Below are 23,487 nucleotides of genomic sequence, written 5' to 3'. Positions count from 1 at the left end.
ATTACAGACAAAACTATATTCCTAGGTGGTAAAAGAAATATCATGTAGCATTACAAAGAGAATATAAATATATACTGGAATAAACTATATTAGCATTTGAATATTGGCAAAAAGCTATTCTAATCACCCCAAGTTCCTACGCATTTGACCCAAGCCATCTTAATGGGTGAATGGACATGATTTATCTTCTTGATCTTTTGGGAACTGGAGACGCCATTAGCGTCAGCATACCTATGCCTAGGACTGCCACTGTCTTCGCTATGTGTAATAACCAGTGACAGGCTCCCAATATTCCATTCGCACTCTATGAATTGCCTCAGATATATATGTTATACAAGTAATGTACTGTGACACAGAGAGAAGAAAGTCATGGTGGTCTTCAAGGGAATCTTCAGATGTTATAGAGTGCTGCCCTTTGCTATAAAGGAAATGAGAAATAAATATATAAGTCTCTCATTCAATGTCAAAAGAATGATATTCTTTTATGCTGGTATTGAATGGAGACATACTAACCTCCCAGGTCCTGAACTGGCAATTCTGAGCAGTTTGATTGCCTACTTGATTGTTTGCAAGATAACTGCAAGATTGGCAGTGACAGGGTAATTTAGTGGAGATTGCAATGTCAGACTATATCCAAAGGGGCTCACTGGCACAATGATGTGATTCTCCTGACTGACAGGCCACTGGGAGATTGGTGTGCCAATTTAAAGTTCAGTGTCTTCAAAAAGTGCTTGCCTGTAGAAGCCCATTATCATGCTGCCGTTATGAGGTCATGTGGGAATAATAGGTTCACACGTATTAATAGACATAAAATGTGTCATAGAACATATATGTGTGTTCAAGAAGAAGACAATTACACCTTAACAGAGCCAAGCATAGTCATTAGGATGTGCAAAATCTTCTTCGGGAAGCATGGCTCTAGATATAGCTAAACATTACGTAGAATAATTATTTCTAGAGATGTGTAAATATACCCACTCACCAGCACAGCAAATCTGCTGGAAAGTTGTCAGGAAATATGACTTGAGTGCTTGATCCTTTGCTTCATTCTGTTCTATGGCGAAACACTGAGCTTGTGTTTAATCCCAGAATACAAAGACTTGAGAACTGCGTTAAGATAAAATCTAGCAGATTGGTTGTTAGTAGGATTCTCAGCAATGGGCCCAATTAGTCTGTGTCATTCTGTATCAGTCATATGCAAACAGCTTAACGGAATCTCTTATTTATTTCATTAGCACAAAAGTACCTCATTTCGAAGACATGCTAACATTATTGTGGCGCTATCGATTTCACATTTAAAAGATTAGTTGCAAAAATCTCGCCTTCCGTTTTGACGCTTGTTCTTTAATAGCAAGGACTTGAATGAACAACCTGTAGTGACGGATCAGCTCTAAGAAGGGTATACAGTGCTGCCATTTATATTCTTACAACTGTCTGGAAAATGTGAGGGGAACCTATAAGGTTGTGTGTCCATTATAAAAGCACTGACACCATTGTGACTAATATAAGTCATACATTCGTAGAGCTATTTCAGCCTTTGTGAAAGTGAATGTAGCAGTGTCCTCCAATGGACAGTATGTGATGCTCATCCCGTTATAGATATTAGCAGTATAGTCAATGTAACATTTAGCATCTTTCCAATCTTAAAGGGAGTCACGCGGCAATTTTGACCATTCAAAGCTGCAGACAGTGTTAGCAGCCTTGGAGATCTGTGTAGTCATAATTTTGTGTGTGTTAAAAGTAGTAGCAGCAGTTCAGGAATTTTCAGCATTGTACTTGGAATTGGACTTGGTTCACCCCTGTGTGAGATCACATTAATGATCACAGCATAGCCCCTCTGCTCTGAGTAACAGCTGTAGCAAGCTCTTGGGTAAGGTGTTGTAGAGCAGTTTGAATAGAGAGATCTGAGTACTGTAGTTTGATAAACATCCCCCAAGTCCAGATACAAGCTGTGGAAATGAATACATTTTCCCAATCTATTGCTTTTGTAGGAATTATGAATACACCAGAAACCTACTGCTTTTTACTCATAAATTTCTGCTGAATTTTGTCTGCCTAACAAAGCTGTACAGAAGCTCACTGAATTATCAGATTATATAAAAGGGAATTGGTAGGGGACAGTCACAGAAGCTAGGTGAAGAACACAAGTCACATAATGTCCAGAAACCGGGTTTGTCTCAAAGATTTAGTGTAGTTTTCTCCATACACCAGAAACAAAGTGTCTTTAGGAAGTGTTGTGCTGTAGAACGCTAGTCTGATGCATCAACATGTTTCTGCATGTCTCTGCATGTTCCAGTAAGAGGTTAGAACCATGATGGCGAACCTTTTAGCCACTGAGTGCCCGAACTGCAACCCCAAACCCTCCTTATTTATCGCAAGGTGCCAACCAAAGATTAAAGCAGTAACTTATTGCTCCATGTTCTTCAACAGCGTTCAATCATATTGTCCTCCTGAGGACACCAACATAGTAGAAAGAAGGAGGGGAAAATGTGCATAATTGTAGCTTCTTTCCAGTGTCATTTCATGGGGCCAGCAGGAGGTCCTCCAAAATAATTTGGCCCTGTCTACATATTCTGCCTCTTCCTACAGTCCCAAGTAACCAAGTAAATATCACTTTAAAATATCACTGAACGCAGCATCTTTAAAGTTGCTTGGAACTGCAGATTCTATGAGTCCTGTCTGGTATGCTGGGGCGATGGCCTGGATGCCCACAGAAAGAGCTTCGAGTGCCGCCTCTGGCACCCGTGCCATAGGTTCACCACCACTGGGTTAGAACCTGTGCGGACCACCCTTTTTGCAGCTTCTCTGGCAGATATTATTTCCTAACCAGAACAGCTATAAAACCATAGACTCACATATTGAGTGATGAACATTCTCTTATTTTAATATTTATTTTCATTGCTTACGATGTTGTTAATTATAGCAACTGTTCAAAGACTGTAGAAGAAACGGATCTCATGTTATTCTTATATATTTAGTTACAGACAGAGCTCTCTGTACACTGTGACATCTAGTGAAGCTCTTTGGATGCTTTATTTTAGTCCCAGGCTGTAAGGTGTCTGTAAGGAAATTTATTGATAATCATTGTTCCAATTAAAGCACAAAATTTAGAAAATCAAACTGTCACTGGGACAAACAAAATTTGTCTAGAGCTACAATTATAAAATATACATTTCCGACTTGCACACAAATTTAACTTACGTACACACCTAAAGAACCTCTTGCACATAACACGCAGACTGTAAGTGTGCATAAATATATATATATATATGTGTGTGTTTGCACTACAATTAATAAATGATCCATGAAATGATTCCTATTTGTTTGGGAAAAATCAAGAATGAGTTCTTGTTCATGACAAAGTTAAGACTCCCTGGAAGCTAGAATAGGTTAACAAGTGTCAGGCTGGAAGACATCTATGAGTATGCTGCTCAGCACTGTGACTTACTGCTATGTATATCTGTTTAAGTGGCTCTTCTTCATTCTCTTCTATAACTTCCTTTCAGATGGGCTTGTGGACTGCCTGGACCCTGACTGTTGTCTGCAAACAACTTGTCAGTCAAGTTTACTTTGCCGTGGATCACGTGACCCTCTTGATATCATCAAGCAAAGCCAGTCAGGCTCACCGGCAGTAAAGTCTTTTTATGATCGAATCAAACTTCTGGTAGGAAAAGACAGCACGCACATCATTCCGGGAGAAAATCCTTTCAACAGCAGGTACAAAATAGAAAGATTAATACAGATTTAGAGGATCATATGAAGTTAAAAGAAGAATCCTTTAGCAGCTGGGGCATCCATCATAAAAAAAAAAAAAAACATCCAGTTTGTAGATGCTGTATGTTTAAGGGTTTGTTAATGTCCACTTTTTTCACTGTATGCGCAGCCTAAATATATGAAGACGCAAACATTATATTGTGCCAGATATTTATTTAGTTGTAGTTGCAAAATTTTGAAATGTTGTGGAATTTTCAAAAGTTTTCCACTCCCTAACGCTCTTCCTGCCCCCAGATCAGATCACTAATAGTAATGCCCCCTAGATCAGTTAGAGGGGTATTCTCATTTCAGCAAATAAGGCTCATTTGCATACAGTGGTTCACCCTGGTGATAGATGTCCTTTGATATTCTAATAATGCAGTCACTTCTACTATTCATTGATGCAAAGTTTGTTGAAATGTTAGTGGCCATTTTAAGATTATGAAACAGTAATACAGGGAACCTTCTCCTAAAGACCATTTCCTCTGTGTAGAGTAAACACATATTAAGTTATTTTCTATAAGAGTAGTTTGAATGACTAGTTGGTGTGAACTCTGTATTATGTCATGGGTAAAGCACATGAAACGTATGTACAGTTCATTCTAGAAGGATCAATCTGCACTTTTTTATTGCTGTTGGGACAAATGTCTGGATTGTAGACAGAAGAACTGATGGTTTATTAAATCAATTATTATAAACGAGATCCCATGTAATGGTAAAGTCTGGTACGACAAAGAAACCTGTAAAACATATCCCATAAATAGCAGAAATTTCACTATAAGGTACAGTTATCATTGTACTTTTGTTTATGGCTGGTACTTAGTGGAGCCAGCAGACAGGCCATTGACAGTGTTTATTTTACTGTATTACTGAGACAAATGGTTTAGCTAGATTGTTATTGTGGCTATGAGACATCCTGCAGGGGGTTTTGAACTGTCAATCTGAGCTACAAGGTCAATTGAGATCAGTCAGGCCCCTAGAGACCATTAAGACCTGTTAAAGCTGGTAATAGCTTGACAGTACACTTTCCTCCACCATCAACTTCTACTTAAGTTGCTAAAGAAAGAAATATAAATTGATAGTTTTCATTTCAGCAGTGAAAACTGCATAGCATTCCCAGAACATTATGTTAGCCGATGGCATAAATTGAAGTTAAAGACATAGTTTTTGGCAGTGATATAACATTCCTACTTAATTGTAACATAAAGGGGATGGAAACGGTTCTAATAACCATAGGCAACTGCTTCATTGAAAGATTGTCCCTGTGTTTACTATTAGCACATAAATGATCAGACTGCATGGGTATTTCAGCTCTAGGATTGACAGATAGCTAGTAAGTAATGGTGAAACAGGGAGAGACACTAACTGTGGAAGATTGATTCCCAGACGGTGATAGGGATTCCATTATCGGCGATGAGGCACAGGTCATTTTGATCCTTTTGCCTTAAGCCCAGGAGCCAGTCCAGGAGTTTTCGGTGTCAAGAAACACAGCTTGTAGAGAATTACCTTCAAACTATTAAATCCCGTTCCAAAGTGCCCTACCTGCCAATTTGCCATGTATGTAAGATGCAGTGCCTTCCTCTATGTGCCTTTTATTAGCCCTTACAAGAAAGCCTGTTTTTATACTAAATGTAAACAGAGAAACTCATGGCTTTCAAACAATAATGGGAGAAAATGACTGAAGGCTAGATCGCAGCAATATAATCAATAGCAGGAGAAACACCGCCACCAACTAGAGTGGTCTTATTGTCCGTCCCAGGCAAAAGCTTTCAGAAACATTTCTACATTTAGAGACAGTGATTTCTAGCCACCATATATCAGTGAGGTCAACAGCTACCAAAACACACACAAAATGGGCGACACTCATCATAAGATGCATTTTCTGAATTTGCTAGAAAAGTTTTAGTAAATTAGGCAAATTTCAATTTGAGTTTATATAAAGATAGATAAACACATGTATTTTGTAGATGCGCATTCGGGTTCCATGGAGTTAAATGTAAGGAGTCTTGTAAGAACTGGATAAGCCAATATTCTGTAAGTTGTATGATGTTGAAAATCATTGCATTTCATGGCTGTCACTAGCTCCACATGGGAGTCCTGTGAAGATGTGACATTGAGTAAGACATGGTTGCCATCACACATCTGGGTCCCTATGCTCATGGGTCCTTCATAGGCTTCGCGACCCTCAGAATTATGCAAATTTTACTGTGGTGAGATTAGTTACTGCTAAGCTATGTTACTTAATCCATGGGTCTGCATTATTTATGATATATTTCTGTAAATCTTCCCAACCCGATTTATAATAAAAGGATATATTTGGTTATGCAGAACATAAAATTCATAGACTGTGAATGCTGCCTATTTGACTCCTTTAGTGTTTCATCTTCTGAAACATAAAAGTTGCTACATCTGGGCCATAAACTATTCTAGGACATAGTATCAGGATGGAAACATCAATTTATACTGCAATCTATGATGCAGCCACCTGTGATGCAAGACTATGAGCTTCTATCCAGAGGCTGGGCCTCAAGGCAGACGTCTACAGGGGGCCCCCTTTTCCCTTTAAAAAATATACTTATTTGTAAATGCGCACATGTTTATACAATCACAACAATTCTTACTCATATTTACACACATTTATACACTCAAAAGCACACATTTAGCAATTATATACATTTATATACTTATACATACAGTATATATGCATCATATACATAGCCAGCCCCTGCCCCAGTATACAGCCAGCCAGTCCCTCCCCAGTATATAGCCAGCCTGCGCCTATGCTGTCCCCCCAGCACATAAAAAAACACCACTCCCCTTTCCGACGTACCCCGCAGGTCCTCTTCTTTCTTCCAGTGGCAGGTCAGTGTTCTGGCGGCATACAGACTATGACGTCAGCCGCCTGCTGATGCCATTGCCTGTCCGCTGCCTCCACTTACAGTTCTGCCGCTGGAAGAAAGACGACGACCTGCCGGGGGCATGAGAAAGGTGAATCGTGAGGGTTTTTTTTAATAGACTCAAGTATAAGCCGAGATTGTGCTGAAAAACACGGCTTACACTCCATTATATGTGGTACTCTTATGGAATTATAGAACATAGCCTTTTTAAAAATCATATATAAATACATACTGTACATACCCTAACATGCCAAGTGATAGATGTCCTTAGAGAAATTGATGCCTTAGTTTTCTAGTGAACCGATCAACTATAATTTGTTTGTATCCTATAGAAACAACGTTTCTGATGTTAGTTGTTCCAATCCAATACTTACTGTATATGTGACACTTTAAATGCAACAGGTTCCATTCATATGCTATTCTTTTCTGTAATGGACATTTTTCTTTCTTGTTTTGCTCCAGCCTTGTCTCATTAATAAGAGGACAAGTCATGACCGGAGATGGGACCCCTCTTGTTGGAGTCAATGTGTCTTTTGTGAAATATCCAAAGTATGGTTATACCATAACACGTCAGGATGGCACGTAAGTAGCATTCATTTTTGTGAGACTTTATGTTATGGTAACAGTGGCCAAGAGGATTTAAGATAGACTTGGTCAGGACTACAGAGAATCCTTTAAAAACTTTTCCCACTTATTCAGATTTACAAAGCTTGTTTCTGTGGCTTTTACTACAAATGCTAATCCATGAAATCCATAGGCTGTTGGAAAAAATTGGGAAGATTGTAGGTGTGCAAACAACATTGTATACAAAATTAAATCATGCACTCAAAATGTTAAAATCCAATAGTATCTCCAGTTTATACACTGCGTGCTTTAATACACGTTTGAAAACCTGAAGATTATTTTGCACATTTGTAAAATTGAACAAGGTATGATTGTCGAATTAAAAGTTACATGCAATGTGATTGACTTCTGCCAAAGAAGAGGCGTGGCTGCCTGTCAACTTGTCGACTTTCATAATAGTAGCACTGATAATTTATTCAAAATATAGATTATGCTAAATCAACTCAATGAAAATCACTGTATATTCTTTTGTGATGTGCAGCAGTGTGGTTTGTTTTTTTTTGTAAAGAACACAGAAGATCGAGAATTGCCAAAAGACAAAAAAAAATTGACTCTACTGTTCAATTTGACATGCTAGGCAGCTGTAAAAGAATGTACTTTTATTTCGTTGTTGATTTTCTTTTGAAGGTTTGACTTAATTGCCAATGGTGGAGCATCTCTAACTCTTCACTTTGAGAGGGCCCCTTTCATAAGCCAGGAGAAAACGGTGTGGTTGCCATGGAATAGCTTTTATGCTATGGACACTCTGGCAATGAAGACTGAGGAAAACACAATTCCTAGCTGTGACTTAAGTGGCTTTATAAGGCCAGATCCAGTTATTATCTCTTCACCTCTATCCACTTTCTTCAGTTCTTCACCCAGGCGGAACCCTATAGTCCCAGAGACACAGGTACTCAAACTGTGCATCATCGCAAACACATAAAACTAGGCAATGTAAAATAATAATGCACACCAGAATACTTAGCAAACAAATTACCATTTCAGAGTAGTTACTTGTATGGTTTCAAAGGGATCACAAGACCATATTTCTGTTTATTTCACTTGGAATGCGGAGGTTCAGATAAAGGTTTGCAATACAATGTAATCTCGGCAGAATTGCATTTCCCAGAGATACATTAAACCTTAAAATGCTAAAAGGTTAGTACAAAAAGTCACAAACAGATAATAAGAAAAAAAAGATATATTCTTTTGTAATTCACGTTTATCATTTATCTTTAACTGGTACATAACAAAATGATGTACCAAATCTCCTAACTTTATAATAACTTTTTATAGATACAGCGTAATTTTACCATTATGGCTTTATTGTATGAAACTAAAGATACAAGCCAATGAATTATACACAAACAATAACAGTAGGGGCATATAAAATGTGTTCTGTTTGTCATAACTGAAATCTAATGCAACATTTTTATAGAAACACTTTATATACATATCTCTAAGTATATGCACATTTTTAATGTTTACATGAGGAATGACAATAGGGGATGCTGAGGTAGTGTCCACTCTGCCTGATACAAAGAGACTTCTGCTATTAATATGTTATAATTTATTTTATGGGGGATTTATAATGAAATAATATTTACTTCTACACCCCTTTACTGCAAAGATAATAGAGTAGCAACTGGCCAGCAGATATGCTAGCCATATAAATAAGATGGCATAGGTATAGGCACGATTGATGCCAATATGCCCAATCCTTTGTAGCCAAGGCTGGGTTAAAATTTCTTTTTTTGTATCCGTTAGACATATGCTGCAACGTATATGTCTAAAATTAGACAGAAAAGGATGCATTTTTGGTCACTAATCTATGTTGTTTTGACGTATATGTCGTATCCTTCACATACTTTGGCATCCGTTTGTACACTTGAAAACATATACTTTTTAAAAATTTTTCTCCAAGCTTGAGAATTTTAAGATCCATATTTGGGCACAAAAATGGATGAAATGCATTGATGCATATGCTGTAACACTTAAAGGAGTGTTCTCATCTGGGCCTTCACATTCAGTTTCAATAATTTGCCATATATAAACATTTCTTCAATTAGATGTTATTATTGTGAAGATAATTTCTCATAAATGTAGTCATATGGTCCCTTAGAAACAAGACTGTGTCCTTAGCTACGGCCACCTCTGCTGGAGGGATTGCACATGGAAACAAAAAGTTTCTTAATATTAAATGGCCGAGGAGTTACTCCATGTCCCACAGCTGTCCTGGGGTAATGATCGCTGAATCCATGTGGTTAGGCAGGACTCAATAGCGCATGTCTGGCCACCGCTGCCAAAATGTGAGGTGGTCGTATCCGGGGAAGCTATCTCGTTTCTAAGGGACAAGATGGCTATGTTTATGAGAAATTCTCTTCACACAGGAACATTTTTTTTTAATAACATCCAATTGAAGAAGTGTTTATATATGACAAATGAATTTAATTAAATGTGAATGCACAGATGGGAATTCACCTTTAATGCATAAGTTGTCCATAGACACCAATGTTGAAAAATAAGTATATGTTTTGCATACGTTTTGCAAAAGCACACAAAAAGCGCAGAAGTTCATGTTCTCCTCAACTAATTAAAAAAAAAAAAAGGATACAGACGTACAGGACAACAAATGTTGCACCGCTTCGGCATCCGTGGTGTCTATAGATATGAATGGATGCACCGTCCGTCAGCAGTATGCAAAAAATAAAAGATGAGAATCCAGCCTTAGGGAGATGAGCTGCTGCTAGAGAAGTCTAGTTGCATTGTACTTCTGACTTTCCACTAGAGTAAACATGAACACCTTCAAAAGTTGGATCAAGAAACGTTATGCCTCAAGCTATGTCAAACTTTAGAAAGACAAAGGAGGGAATTTATTAAGCCATGAACGTCAATCTAGATTTTCTCCCCAAACCCCTTCAGCGTTCTGCATGCCAGATATACTAAGAGGCTCCAGAAGCAATGTCCACCAGGTCAGACCAGTTTAGATCGGGACTGCCAGAGATATCAGCTATAGTCTCCAGACACTGGGGTGTTCATGCCCCGCCTTGCCCCTGACCACCCCACTTTCCAGACAGAACTGTACAAAGTGGGGCTATATGCAAGCCTTTATGCAGGCCTAGTCATTTCTCCCATAATTGACAGTCAGTTATAGCATTTAGTCAAGCTGTATTGAGTAATAAGAACATACATGTCTTCAACCATTAATGCATGCATGAAGGCATAAACAGTATGTCAATACGCCAGGTTTGGTTTACTGATAGAGAAAGCTTGGGGCTTGTTACACACCCAGTCACACAGTATAATCAATGATTTATCCAGTATAACTTTGTATAACAAGGAGCTTGATAAATTGGCAATGTGTAGGGAGAGGAAGTGGGCTTTGTCTGTGAAAACGTATGGGATTTCCATGCTCCTATTTTACCTATCCTGGATAAAATATTTTTGTATACTCGATAGACCTGATTTACACATTATAATTACTAGTACAGTTATGAAAGTAAATACATGTACTTCTGTAACAGAGAAAGTAAAATGTACTTTATGTAACAGAGATGGTTCTGTAAGCCAGTCACATAGCTGAGTGCTTGGTGTTTATATGTTGCTCATGTGATGTCCAATAATATGATTACATGGTTATATCTCCCTTCCTAAAGTATAACACATCTCACAACTGATCCATCTTTTATACCTGCCTTTCCTACTCTTCCTTGACTCTCCACTTCATCCTTATCTCTGGAAATGACTGTAGACTGTGGATACAGAGAGTAGGGACGTGCTAGAGTGGTAAAAGACCTGGGGCACGGGCCCCAATGCAATTTTAGTGCTCTTACAGTAATGCCCCCTCCTGTACATAACCTCCTCACATGTGGTTGTGCCGATAACAACTTTACTTAGGGTATATACAGCACAGTAATGTGCCCACACAGCCCCCCTAGTAAGTAATGTGCCCCACACAGCCCCCCAGTAAGTAATGTGCCCACAAAGCCCCCAGTAAGTAATGTCATCACACAGCCCCCAGTAAGTAATTTGCCCACACAGCCCCCCAGTAAGTAATGTGCCCACACAGCCCCCCAGTAAGTAATGTGCCCACACAGCCCCCCAGTAAGTAATGTGCCCACACAGCCCCCCAGTAAGTAATGTGCCCACACAGCCCCCCATGTTCTCCCCCTTCCCTATTCCCTATCATATCTCCCCCCTCAACTCACAGATGCAGCTCTGTGCACTGCTTTCCCTCGCAGGTCATGTGATCATGACTTCATCACAGGTCCATTTGGTAAAGTAATAACTTTACCTTACACCTTGTAGTAAAATAGTGACTGGAGTGCCGGTGGAAGGGAAAGGAACCTATTGGAAGTTATTGGTCCTTTACATTCTTAATACTACACACTCAAGCTTTGGATACATTAAAGCACCTGTGCTGCACAGAACACTGATAAATTATAGTGGCATCATCTGATAAATGTTCAGACACATTGAAATACTTTACTGTATATTTATAGGTTCAGAAAACTCATTGGTAGACATTTACTATGCCTTGCCCACCAGTTGTCGGGCAGACATATGGACACCCGACTTACCATGTTTACTATAGCTTCCATCTATTTTCTGGCCGAGGCTAGAGCTGAAATCAGATGCAGAGATTGCTCTAGCACAAATACTAACCACCAGATATACTAAGAAGCTAGAGCCTTTTGGTAAATTTGACATGCAGTAAGCCAAAGGGGGGGATATTAAGAGTGCTGCACTAAGTGCCTGTCTTAGTAAATCCCCCCGTTGAATTTCTTCCATTTTCTCTATGTTTTGATAATTTCATGTACAACCCCCAAAAATATCAAAAATAGAAAAGAACAGTGTCCTAGTTTTAAAAGACCACAGTACTGTAAAACCACAGTAATTTTCAGTCAAAATAGAGATAACATAAAAGGCAAGTTATTAAGGGTTTTGTTTCTCGATAAAATAAAGGATGGGTAGGCGGCTGAAAAAAGCTCTCTGTTTTTACTATGCTTTATTGATTGTGAAATTGACTTCAAATGTCTTCATATTTTAGGTTCTCCATGAGGAGATTGAGATGCCAGGCTCAAACCTAAGACTTTGCTATCTGAGTTCTCGAACCCCCGGATACAAGTCATTGCTGAAGATAACTATGACACAATCGACTGTTCCACTTAACCTCATTAAAGTTCACTTGATGGTAGCAGTTGAAGGACACCTATTCCAAAAGACATTCCAGGCATCTCCAAATTTGGCATATACATTTGTCTGGGATAAAAATGATGCATATGGACAAAAGGTGTATGGACTATCTGATGCAGTAGGTGCGTTCTGATATTGCTTTGCCTTAAGCCTCTGTTTAAAAAAGCAAATACTCTGTTAAATAAGGTAGATGGTTAAATCAGCTCCTTACATCTCGGCAGAGACCATTGTAACAAAACTATTTTGCAACTATACCAAGTCAGTAACTTAACATACCCGGTGACAATTCTAATGCAAACAGAGAAAAATAGTGAAAAAATGCTAAAATAATTCAGCTCCAACCCCCTGCTTGCCACCTGCATTTGCAGATGCACAGAAGACTGTGTGCAGGCAAGTACTGTGAAATCCAAACTGAAGACGAAAAATCCTGCATCCAGGCAAAAAATGCACAATACTGTTAAAAACACCACATTTATTTAAAATGGTCTAAAACATGTGCCCCTGTATAGCACTTGTAATCTGACATGTTTTGGATGTTGGACGTCCTTAGTCATAACCTTCCCTTTAGAAAGAAATGTCTCATTTTGGAGCATTTTTGGAGTTTTATCTATGATTATGGACTGATCTGAATTTGTCCATAGGCTAGTGATTGTTCTTAAACAACCGCAAACAACTAGTGGTATGGGATGTTAAACCCCCACTAATATGATATTTAGGTCCAATCTGTAGCATTGGTCATCAATATATTTATTTTTGGTAAACCCCTTTAACTTTTGGTATTGTAGTTCAGAATATCTAACCCTCACATAGCAACCAGGTGGCTGGCTGTATACAGGGGCAGGGGGCTGGCTATATACTGCGGGAATGCTGGGGGGCTATATACTGGGTGCAAGGGGCTATGACCAATGCATTTCCCTCCTTATGCTTATACTTGTGTCAATATGTTTTCCTAGTTTTTTGTGGTAAAAGTAGGAGCCTTATATTCAGGTCAGCTTATACTCGAGTATATATGGTACCTAGAGAATGCACTTATTAAATCTATAAAGTAAGCCTAGCTCAACTTTTCGGGGGCATTGTTTTTGTCTGAAATACCCATTATGAAACAAAATGAACAGAGGAAAATTTGCGGACAAGAATGTTTAATCACTTCTCTAGTCATTAAAAGCTTTCCTATTAGTCTTTCATTCACATCTAATTTTATAACCACAAACACAACAAAGCCATTTATAGTGCTTTCCGAACAGACGATGTTAAGTGGAATTTCACAATAATATCTTGTTAAGACCTTTGGGGAGAGAGCATCTCCAAATTACTGCTTCACAAATTAATTGGAAAGGAAAATGAATTAAGATATATATTTATGATGTTAAAACCTCCAAAACTGCCATTAGATCTCTTCTTTAAGAAATTCAGCTTCAGCACAACCTCTGTGTAGAATACAAAAGTACAAAAGGAAGATAGCATCATTTATCACAATACTGCAAATGTTCTAAGCAATTGAAAGAAGATGAACTATTAAACTGTAACCGTAAAAAGGAGAAAAAAAAGTAGCGGCAGTTCTCCATTATTCAAAATGTTCTGATTTATATATTATCTTCTGTTAGATTATTCACCATGTTTCAGAGAGCGATTCAGCATCCATTTCTTCTACTGTTTTAAATGGCACATACCGTTCCTGTCATTGTACATAATTAAAAAGGGCTGTGACTTATACTAATATGTATTATTTTTGTCTTGTCATATTTACAATTCACATGTTTGATTGGAGCTCCGCTTCTGTCTTCACGGCTAGATTTAATGCTGTGCCTTGTGCTTATTGCAGTCTCTGTTGGCTTTGAATATGAAACGTGCCTTGGTCTTATTTTATGGGAGAAAAGAACAGCGGTCTTACAAGGATTTGAACTGGATCCTTCAAACATTGGAGGCTGGTCCCTGGACAAGCACCATATACTGAATGTTAAAAGTGGTGAGTAAATAAAATAACACGATGTGTATTAATTTCAAAAATAAGAAATAAAAGTGTTGTATCAGTAAGGAAATGACATACTGTAGACTATACTCAATTTACCAGTGCCTAAAACTCAATAGAAGGCTTAATTCAAAGGTGTTTTCCATGAATATAGAAAACTCCCGGGGGCAAGAAAAAAAAGAACACATACTTATCATCGCTCAGGTACACTCAATGGTTAACCTTAGATTGCCGGCGTTAGCCTTAAAAAGCTTGTGGCATGTGGGACCCGCCATATTGGCTTAGATCGCGACGTAATTGGGGGGTTGGGTGATCTGTTAGCATGACCGCCTCGGGTCATACAAAGACCCGAGGGTGTCAGATTTTAGCCACTCTTTTACAATGTGCAAAATCCCCATTTACTGCTATCCTGTAGATCTAGCAGACAACCTAGGGTTAAAGAACTCTATGGGGTCTAAAACAGTAAAAAAAAAAATTATAATTAAAAAAATATAACAAAAATTATTCCCAGCATTTAACTCCGTAACAGAAAATGGCGGTGAAAGTAGAAAATACCACCACCGCCATTATGTAATGTATAAAAAAAATCTTATAACAATTGATCAAGAGGCCATACAGTCCAACAGGGCTGGCGCCAGCACTGAGCTTGCATGGGCAAGTGCCAGGGCTCAAAGCTGTTTGGGGGCCACATATGGCATTATAAATGAATCCAGAGGAGGTAAGGGGGGCTGTCTATAAATAACCATGAGGGGTTGTATATAAAATAACCATGAGGGTTATGAGGCTGTTTGGTATCATAAACTAGGGAATATTTGAGGGAACAGAAGTTTTAGTTTCTGAATTTTTAATGCCCCCACATGTGAGATCACTGCAATGGGGTCGACTGAGGCCTGGAGCCAACCCTGCAGTCCACCAAATGGTAGCATTTAAAAAGTCATCTCATCTTTTGTTTGTTGTACCCAGGGGGGTTTCCATATTCAACCGACTTAACCGACTTTCTACTTAACACCACCTCCACCTATAGTGGTTCAACATACAGTGCAGTTCTGATAACTAGCTTCTACATGATCTGAAAAAATCTGTCTCCTACACTTCATTCACATGGCAGTGCACTATTCCGAACCAGATTCCGTACAAGCAAACAACTGGGTGGGGAAGGAAGAGGGAGTGAGCATTCCTTACCCCTCCCCTCTCCATTGAAAGACTAGCAGCCTTGTCAAGGTACAATGAGACGGACTAGACCATGACCCCCATTACAGTTGTGTGAATGAGGGCTTATAGAGACATTTTTTGGAAGCTATAAGATCCCCAAGGGTCCTTAAAGAAAACTGGTCATCAAAATGTGGCTTAATAAACCACTACCAGTATGTATCATCCAGAAAATCAACTTTGAGGGGAGGTGTAAATTGGTTGTATAAAGTCAATAAGGCTGTGAGTTTTACACTGAAGTCATGGTCTCCCTGCCTATGAATGCTGCCTCCTCCTGTGATTGACATCATGACTTCAAGGGCAATAATTCATTACTATGAAGGGGGCATTCTAAGGCAGGGAGCTTGACTGCAGTGTTCTGCCTCCTTGACTTTATAAAATCGATTTATATCGCACTTCAAAGTTGAGTTCTTGGATGATACCACCACACCAGGCCACAATAGAAACCATGATCTAGAAGCTGTTCTGCGGCTTGAGAACAAACTGGTAGTGGTTTATTAAGCCAATGTCTGATTGTTCCCTTTAACAATTGGATATTCATGACTTTTATTTATACATGTTTGTAAGGATGACATTTCTTTAACTGTCATTTCGTTATTTTGCATTTACTGGCCCATTTATTGTGAATGCTTGTAAATTAAATAAAGCTTTGGTGTTTTTTTATGCATAGATTTTTTTTCTCTAGTGTCATAGTTTTACAAATGCTAATTATTTTACAGTGCTGTGGTTTCTGCCAATCTTCCTCCTAAAAATCAAATTTGACACGTCCCTAGTTGTGCTCACAGACACTGCCGTTTTAGTCATCAGTATTCCACGTGAAAAATTGACTGCTAGAATTCCAGATTTAGTCATGAACTATCCGAGCATGGTTCCACCTCTTTATGTGTGTTTTGGTTTTCTAATCCCCAAATACCAGACGACAACTACCATTCCCATACTTTAATTTTAGCTCTAGGCAGACAATTCAACTAATTATGTGCAGTATTATCCTCTTCCACTCTCCAGTGTTGGTATATTGTAAAGTCAGACACTCCAGTGTTCACTCATGACATATTAATGTAATGGTGTCAACTATAATTGTGGCTTTATGGAGGTTTGAGGAGTAGCTGGTGGGTATAGCTATACTTATTGGATTCTAAATGACATTTAGGTGTTAATTTACTTCCCCACTGTTTTGACTAAGGACATTATTTTCCAAGTGCTTTTTTTCTCATTGCACATCTGTGGATAAAATCTCAGGACCAAACGCTTAAGCTTTCACTGTAGCTGTACCCAGCTGCTGCTTCTTCCCGCTAACCAAACAGTATTATTTCCTAGTCACAAAAGTGCCATAGGACACTTGGCGGCTTCATTGTTTTAATTAGGTAGTGTCCCCAATTTATCACATTGCTTACACATCCCACATTTGTTATTACAGTAACTCCTCCTTGGAGAATTGAGCAGTCTGGTAGCAGCTTATTATGTGCAGCATATATACTGAATATATATATATATTCAACTTGGTCTTCTTCCGCCATGTCAATCATTGATTCTATCTTTATCTTACCAGGTATCCTGCATAAAGGCAGTGGAGAAAATCAGTTCCTATCACAACAACCTGCAGTCATTACGAGCATTATGGGTAACGGGCGGAGGAGAAGTATATCTTGCCCGAGCTGCAATGGCCTCGCCGAAGGGAATAAGCTATTGGCTCCGGTGGCTCTAGCAGTTGGAATTGATGGAAGCCTCTTTGTGGGAGATTTTAATTTTATACGACGCATATTTCCCTCCAGAAATGTCACCAGTATTCTGGAACTTCGGTGAGATTTTAATCTTGACATAAAAGTTAGCTGGAATGTCAGGCAGCATGCTTTTATTAATATGAATTTTATAGTTGACCTGACACAACTCAGAACCACTAAGGTTTTAGTCTGTCACAAGCCAAATACACAGAGACACTGAAGTATTGTAATTGTGTGTTTTCCCAAACTGTTTTGTGAGTGATCGCAAACACATACTAATACTACGTGATTAAAATATTCCAAACTCGGAAAGGGTATTTCCACGGGAGGGGGAGTCCTGGGCTGTGTTACAGAGGGATGCGCTACCGGCCTCCTCATCAGTGAAGGAGAAAGTGACACTTTGAACAGATGTTTTGAGCTTTGCTAATGTCCTATGGACTGAGAATGACATTTATCTCTGTCAGAAGACAATCCATTAAGTGTACAGCACATTTACTTTCTGTACATGATTTGTGTTGCTTGTTTATTCTGCAATGCCCTCTGCAGGAGAAAAATCTCTTTTAACCTCTTTGAAGATTTTGATATTTTCTGCAGTTTTTTTGTAGTTCATACCTTTATATTAAGCATAAGAAACCTGTTGAAACATTTTTTTTGTGAGGGCAAGTCCTTGAGGTGTCATCTACAAAGTCAATAATAGAGTCTGACATTTCTTTATCGCCTGTACATGACAGCATGAATTATGGATAGCATGACCTCCATTATAGCTTCCACACAACTTTCTTAGAGTGCTGAATGGTAAATCAGGCCAGTGAGAGAGAATGGAGGCAGGTATTTTCTTTTAGCAATACTGACTTGCTGGAACTTATTTTTCTTGGGTCCAGAGGTGCAGATATTATGAATGTGAAATAACAACTGGCCCCAGTGACAATTGGAGTTTAAATATTTTTTGCTGTAATGGGACCAATGATTATCAATAAAGCTTCATTACAGACACTTTACAGCTGATTATTGCAATCTGTGACTATAGTAAAGCATTCAGAAAGCTTCACCAAAGGTCAGAGGGGTCTGTCTGTAACTATGGGTTGTCTTAAGTAGGGGACCGCCTGTACTATTTGTGTCTTAAAAGAGGACCTTTCACCAGCTGACAAATGTAGAGATTATGTAGGGGTCGCTACATAGATTCAAGGGCACTTTGAATTTTCTTTGTAGCCCCAACGTTTGTAGAGATATTAGTCCCGGTATTTGAGCATTAAAATCTCGGTTCTGTCAGAGAGGAGGAACTGGGGCTTGGACTGGAGGCGTGTGTTATGCTAATCTTTTCTCATACTGTCCAATCAGCAGCAGGAAATGTCAAAGCTACTATGAACATTAGTGAGCTGTGATTCTCATCTATAGGCCATGTTCACACACACTAATATTCTGTTGACATTGCATGTACACAGCATTTACATGTACAATGTTATGAAATTGCTAACTAAATGGGATATACACGCAATGTAAACGCAAATGTGCTGTGACAGCAAATGCAATGTTACTGCAAAGTTAGCATACATGCAAATATGCTAACGTGATGTAAACACAGGCACGATGTAAACAGAAATTGTAACATAGAAGCATTTACATTACATTTCCGCAAACATGATGTTTACACAGTGTTTGCATTTACATCACATTTGCGTTTACGTGGCGTTGAGTTTGCAGTTGGTTTTCATGGCACTTGTCTGGAGCTTTGGTAGCACTTGCGTTCAATGTGGCGCATGCTTTTGCATGGCGCTTGCATCATTTTTACACTTATGTGATGTCAGCATTTACACTTAATGTATACAGTAGGTGGCATTTGCATTTACGTCATGTTTGTGTGACATTTTCATCGCTTTTATATTTGTGTTGGCGTTTGTGTTGCATTCGCGTTTAAAGTTGGGTGGCATTTGCGTCGCTTTCATGTGGTGTTTGCATCGCTTTAACACTTCTGTTTACATGCAGTTTGTATTTAAAAGGCGTTTGCACTTTATGTTGCGCCTGCATCGTGTTTACATTTACGTGGCACTTGCTTTTATGAGGCATCACATTTATGTTGCATTCACATAGTTTTTGCGTTGGATTTGCTCTCATGTCATTTGCGGCACATTTACATAACATTCAAGTTGACGTGACATTTTCGCTGTATTTGCGTCTATGTTCCGCTTGCGTGGCATTTGCGTCTGCGTGCCATATATGTTGTGTTTGTGGTGCGTTTACATGGAATGTGCATGACTTTGGTGCTGCATTTACATTCGTATGAGTTATATTTACATGCGTTTACATTGTACGTGCGCTTACAATACATTTGAGTTTACACTGCGCTCACGTTTTCAATAGGTTTGGAAACGCAATTCATTTTGTAACACAATTCACGTTTTGTAAATGCAATGTTAACTGCACATATGCAGATTGGTACCACAATGTATGAACATGGCATCTAGAGGAGTATAGAGAGATCACACCCTGTCTGCCACTGATTGGACAGTATAAGAGAAGATCAGTCTGCAGCTACAGCTACTGAGCACTGATCCTTTGTCTGTATACAGGACAAGCCATGGGAAGTAGTCAGAACCAGAGACAAGCATTATGACTTAAGAAAATAAAGAAATTGATACTCCAACCTGTATTTAGAACATAAATCACTGTTCCCAGATCCCAATGGAGGTCAAGTACTGGTAGACAATTTAACCCTTGTATTAAAAGCTAGCATACAGAGCGATGCACACTGTATAGGGATCAAGTAATATTTCAATCACCACCATTGTATTATGCATTATAGGGATATGCTGGGATTTGTATATAACAATACCTATTCTCATGATAAGCCTTCAATATATAGGAAGCCTGGGAAGAAAAAGTGCTGTAACAACTTCTACAAACAGCTGATCAGAGGGGTCAGTGATCTGATATTGATCACCTATCCTAAGCATAAGTAATGCATAGAGAAATCAGGAAATATCCCTTTAACATTGCATAACCCCTTTTAGACAGTAAGATGTGCCACAAAAGCTATTTTATCGTCCGGGTGCGATCAGTACGTTGTTCATCCAGGCCAGTGTGGCAACATTCATCACTGATCATAGACTTGTGGACATATTTTTTCCTAGCAGCTTGACTGACTAATCATACGAAGCTTTGGTTTTTCGCACTTGTTCTCATGAAAAAAAGTAAAAGGAGTTTTTATTTTAATATTGTGCAAATTATCTGTAATTTTAATCTAATCAAACATATTATCCAATGTACTTTTCTGTGCCGTTTTAAAAATTGACTCACTATTTTTCTTTCTCCTTTTTTGTTTCCGATCCATTTTTCCGGCCACAGAAACAAAGAATTTAAACATAGGTAAGGCTTTGGCTTTGAATCGCACAATGGTGCATTTCTTTTCATTTGCTCTTTGTCCATCTCATTGCGATAGAAAGCAAAGTTTCTAAATGAGGGATTGCCGCAGTTAATGACTGCCCCCTCCTCCCGTAGACACTCATTGTTTTATACTTAATGTTAGTGGTAAAGTTGTTTTGTGCCATTATCATTGTTCATTATTAGATCGGCTCTGTGCACCAAACATATAATTGTGCTGCTCAAACATCCTCCTCAGCTACATTCATTTCTTTCTGCTATTACTTGTGTCACAAAACTGTTTTATGAGCACATAAGCGCTAAGTGGCAGTTGTTTTGTTCATAAGTAATTATGAAAAGGATCAAATTAAACCATTGTTAAGGGTAAAAGATGGAAGGCAGCGTTTCCATATGCTGACAGTAAGAGAGCATTACTAGTCAAGTGTCCCTGGTTACAATATACTTGATATTTATCAATCCTGGATACTGGTAAGATGTATATCAGCAATTAATTGCTCTGACCTGGTAAGACATGCATTGTGTCCCATGTAGACAACAAGTCCATTCTATGTACAATAGTGTATGCTATATGTGAGTGTGTCTGAATCATGCAAATTAGACTGTGAGCTCCATTGGAGACAGAACCTGATAAAAGTAGTTTCAAATTGTATATAGCAACTACTTATACATGGGAATCCACGACACATAAAACCAAAAAACAGTCATGTAAAGGAGCTCTTAATATGCAGGTTCACTTTCTCTGAGATATGCCACACGCAGTTTAAAAACTATAGTAGATCGTTTGTATATAAGAGATACCAAAAATAGTCATCTGTGAAGACAGTTAAAGTTTGGAAACAATGCACAGATTTCAAAAACCGACACGTAAAGTGAGCTCTGAATGTGCAGGTGCAATTGCTGTAGGATTTGCAACATGCAATGTAAACATTTTGTACTTCTTGATATTTGATGCCATCATTTTGGGGATCTTTACTACTTAGATCATACACATTGACATGTAAATGAGGTTCACTTTCTCTGAACACTATACATGGAATTAATATTCTCTATATTGCTTCTTTGAAGTGCATGAATACTCTCTACAGTAATCGGCATGCACATTAGTATAAAACTTCTCTTCATTTAACCAGTAAGAAATAACTGTTGGCTGGAGGTTTTTATATAACTTTTTGTTGGAAAGTGCTTATTGTGTTATGCAGACATATTATACCACCCAATCTTGCATCATGAATGGTGCGAAAAAACAATGGTACTGCCCAGTACCTATGCCCAAATTGGACTGAACAATTTCATTGCATATTATATAGTAGTACTATATAAAAGTAGCCGATCAGGACATTGCTATGTTTAGTGCGGATCAGTATCTGAGAATACTAGAAGCGCACAAGCCACTGCTTGGGGTACATACATAGCACCAGAGGTTTAGAAAACACAACTCAGTAATCTGGTAGTGATGTCAGGATTATTAGCGGGCCATCGCAGACAGCTTTCCTGGTTTTTTATTTTAATCCTTAATTAAAGCTGCATTACGGTGACAACACCAAGCAAATATTCTGCGGCAACTTAATTGTCAGGGGCTTTATGTTTTGCTCAGTTTTTCATCTTCTGCTTTGCTATTTAGCAATGTTGGATGTGCAGTCTGATTACTATGGTTAAATGAAACAGACTTTCTCCGATCATTTAGAGAACCTTTCACTTAACTAAATACAAGCAGTGACATTATCACTGAGCTAACGCTTCAGCTTAATTAACTCTACATTTTTGGAGGCAGATGGCTTAGTTTGTGTTTTTAGCTGAAATCCATACATAGTTTGTATATGTGTTTGTATATATATATATTCGGAAAAAGAGAGAGACATGATGGTCCCACATTGTGATGTTATCCATGCAGTGTGGTAGACGATGAAACGGTTTTAGTATCTTGCAATCTGACTCTATCCACTCAATGTATTATTAAATCTTGGTTTGTCTTCATCATTTCCGTAATCACTTCTCTCCATATAACTCTTTCATCACCACCCAGAGATATCCCTTTTATCTCTAATCCTGGAGCTGTCAGTATTGCTATTATCCAGCATTTCATCACGAAATGGGATATCTCTCGCAGGGATCTAATGTCACCATGACATTGAGTTAAAAAGAGGATGACATTTTATTTTTTTTACAACATGTATTGACCTCAAAGAAATTGTCAGCCAAAGTAATTTTTTATCCCTAAATTTTAATTGTATGCAAAATTCTAGATAAAAATTATTTGACTCGTTTTCGATTTTTGTAGATGCTTTGCATTTCATTAATAGATTATAGCTAAATAGATATCTATTAGATATAATAGATTATAGATAGATACATTTGTTCAGGATTTTTTTTTTACTTGAATGGTAATTTTTTTGTTTTAAGGCAACATTAGGGCGGCTAGGCTATAAGGTCACATCTTCTGACGGTAAAGTGTAGACAAGTTTGTTTTCGAGAGTGTGGCACAGTTTTGAAACCAGAGGACAGAAAATTGATTTGAAATAATCATAAAAACAATTATGTCGTTATCTGAATCCCCAATCAGAAAACAGATATTCTAACAATCCCCACTCTCCATCCGAAACACATCCATCGTTGGTTCTGTGGATGTATTAAATAGGGTAAGTTGCTGCCTCAGAATTAAAGAAAGGGGCGTTTTTAAATTGAATATGGCTAGAGCTTTTCATCCGAAGGTTTTTTCCAAGCAGACATTGGCAGAACAGTTTCAACACATTGAATAGCACAT

The 23,487-nt window shown here is 38.4% G+C and overlaps 1 protein-coding gene across 18 annotated transcripts in view; it reads left to right on the top strand.

Annotated features, from left to right (window-relative positions):
* TENM2 (teneurin transmembrane protein 2) overlaps nucleotides 1–23,487 on the top strand; it is a 1,545,179-nt gene that overhangs the window by 1,477,317 nt on the left and 44,375 nt on the right. For all 18 annotated transcript variants that reach the window (XM_072145937.1, XM_072145941.1, XM_072145939.1 and 15 more), the window contains 7 exons: nucleotides 3,507–3,717; nucleotides 7,113–7,232; nucleotides 7,902–8,163; nucleotides 12,304–12,571; nucleotides 14,272–14,415; nucleotides 17,177–17,426; nucleotides 20,691–20,711. In XM_072145937.1, coding sequence (XP_072002038.1) covers nucleotides 3,507–3,717; nucleotides 7,113–7,232; nucleotides 7,902–8,163; nucleotides 12,304–12,571; nucleotides 14,272–14,415; nucleotides 17,177–17,426; nucleotides 20,691–20,711 — 1,276 coding nt within the window. The remainder of the gene's footprint in view (nucleotides 1–3,506; nucleotides 3,718–7,112; nucleotides 7,233–7,901; nucleotides 8,164–12,303; nucleotides 12,572–14,271; nucleotides 14,416–17,176; nucleotides 17,427–20,690; nucleotides 20,712–23,487) is intronic.

The sequence above is a fragment of the Engystomops pustulosus genome, chromosome 4 (assembly GCF_040894005.1).
Source record: "Engystomops pustulosus chromosome 4, aEngPut4.maternal, whole genome shotgun sequence".
Classification (NCBI taxonomy): Eukaryota; Metazoa; Chordata; class Amphibia; order Anura; family Leptodactylidae; genus Engystomops; species Engystomops pustulosus.
The sequence above is the reverse complement of the archived record's forward strand: the minus strand, read 5'-3'. Positions and strand labels throughout refer to the sequence as shown.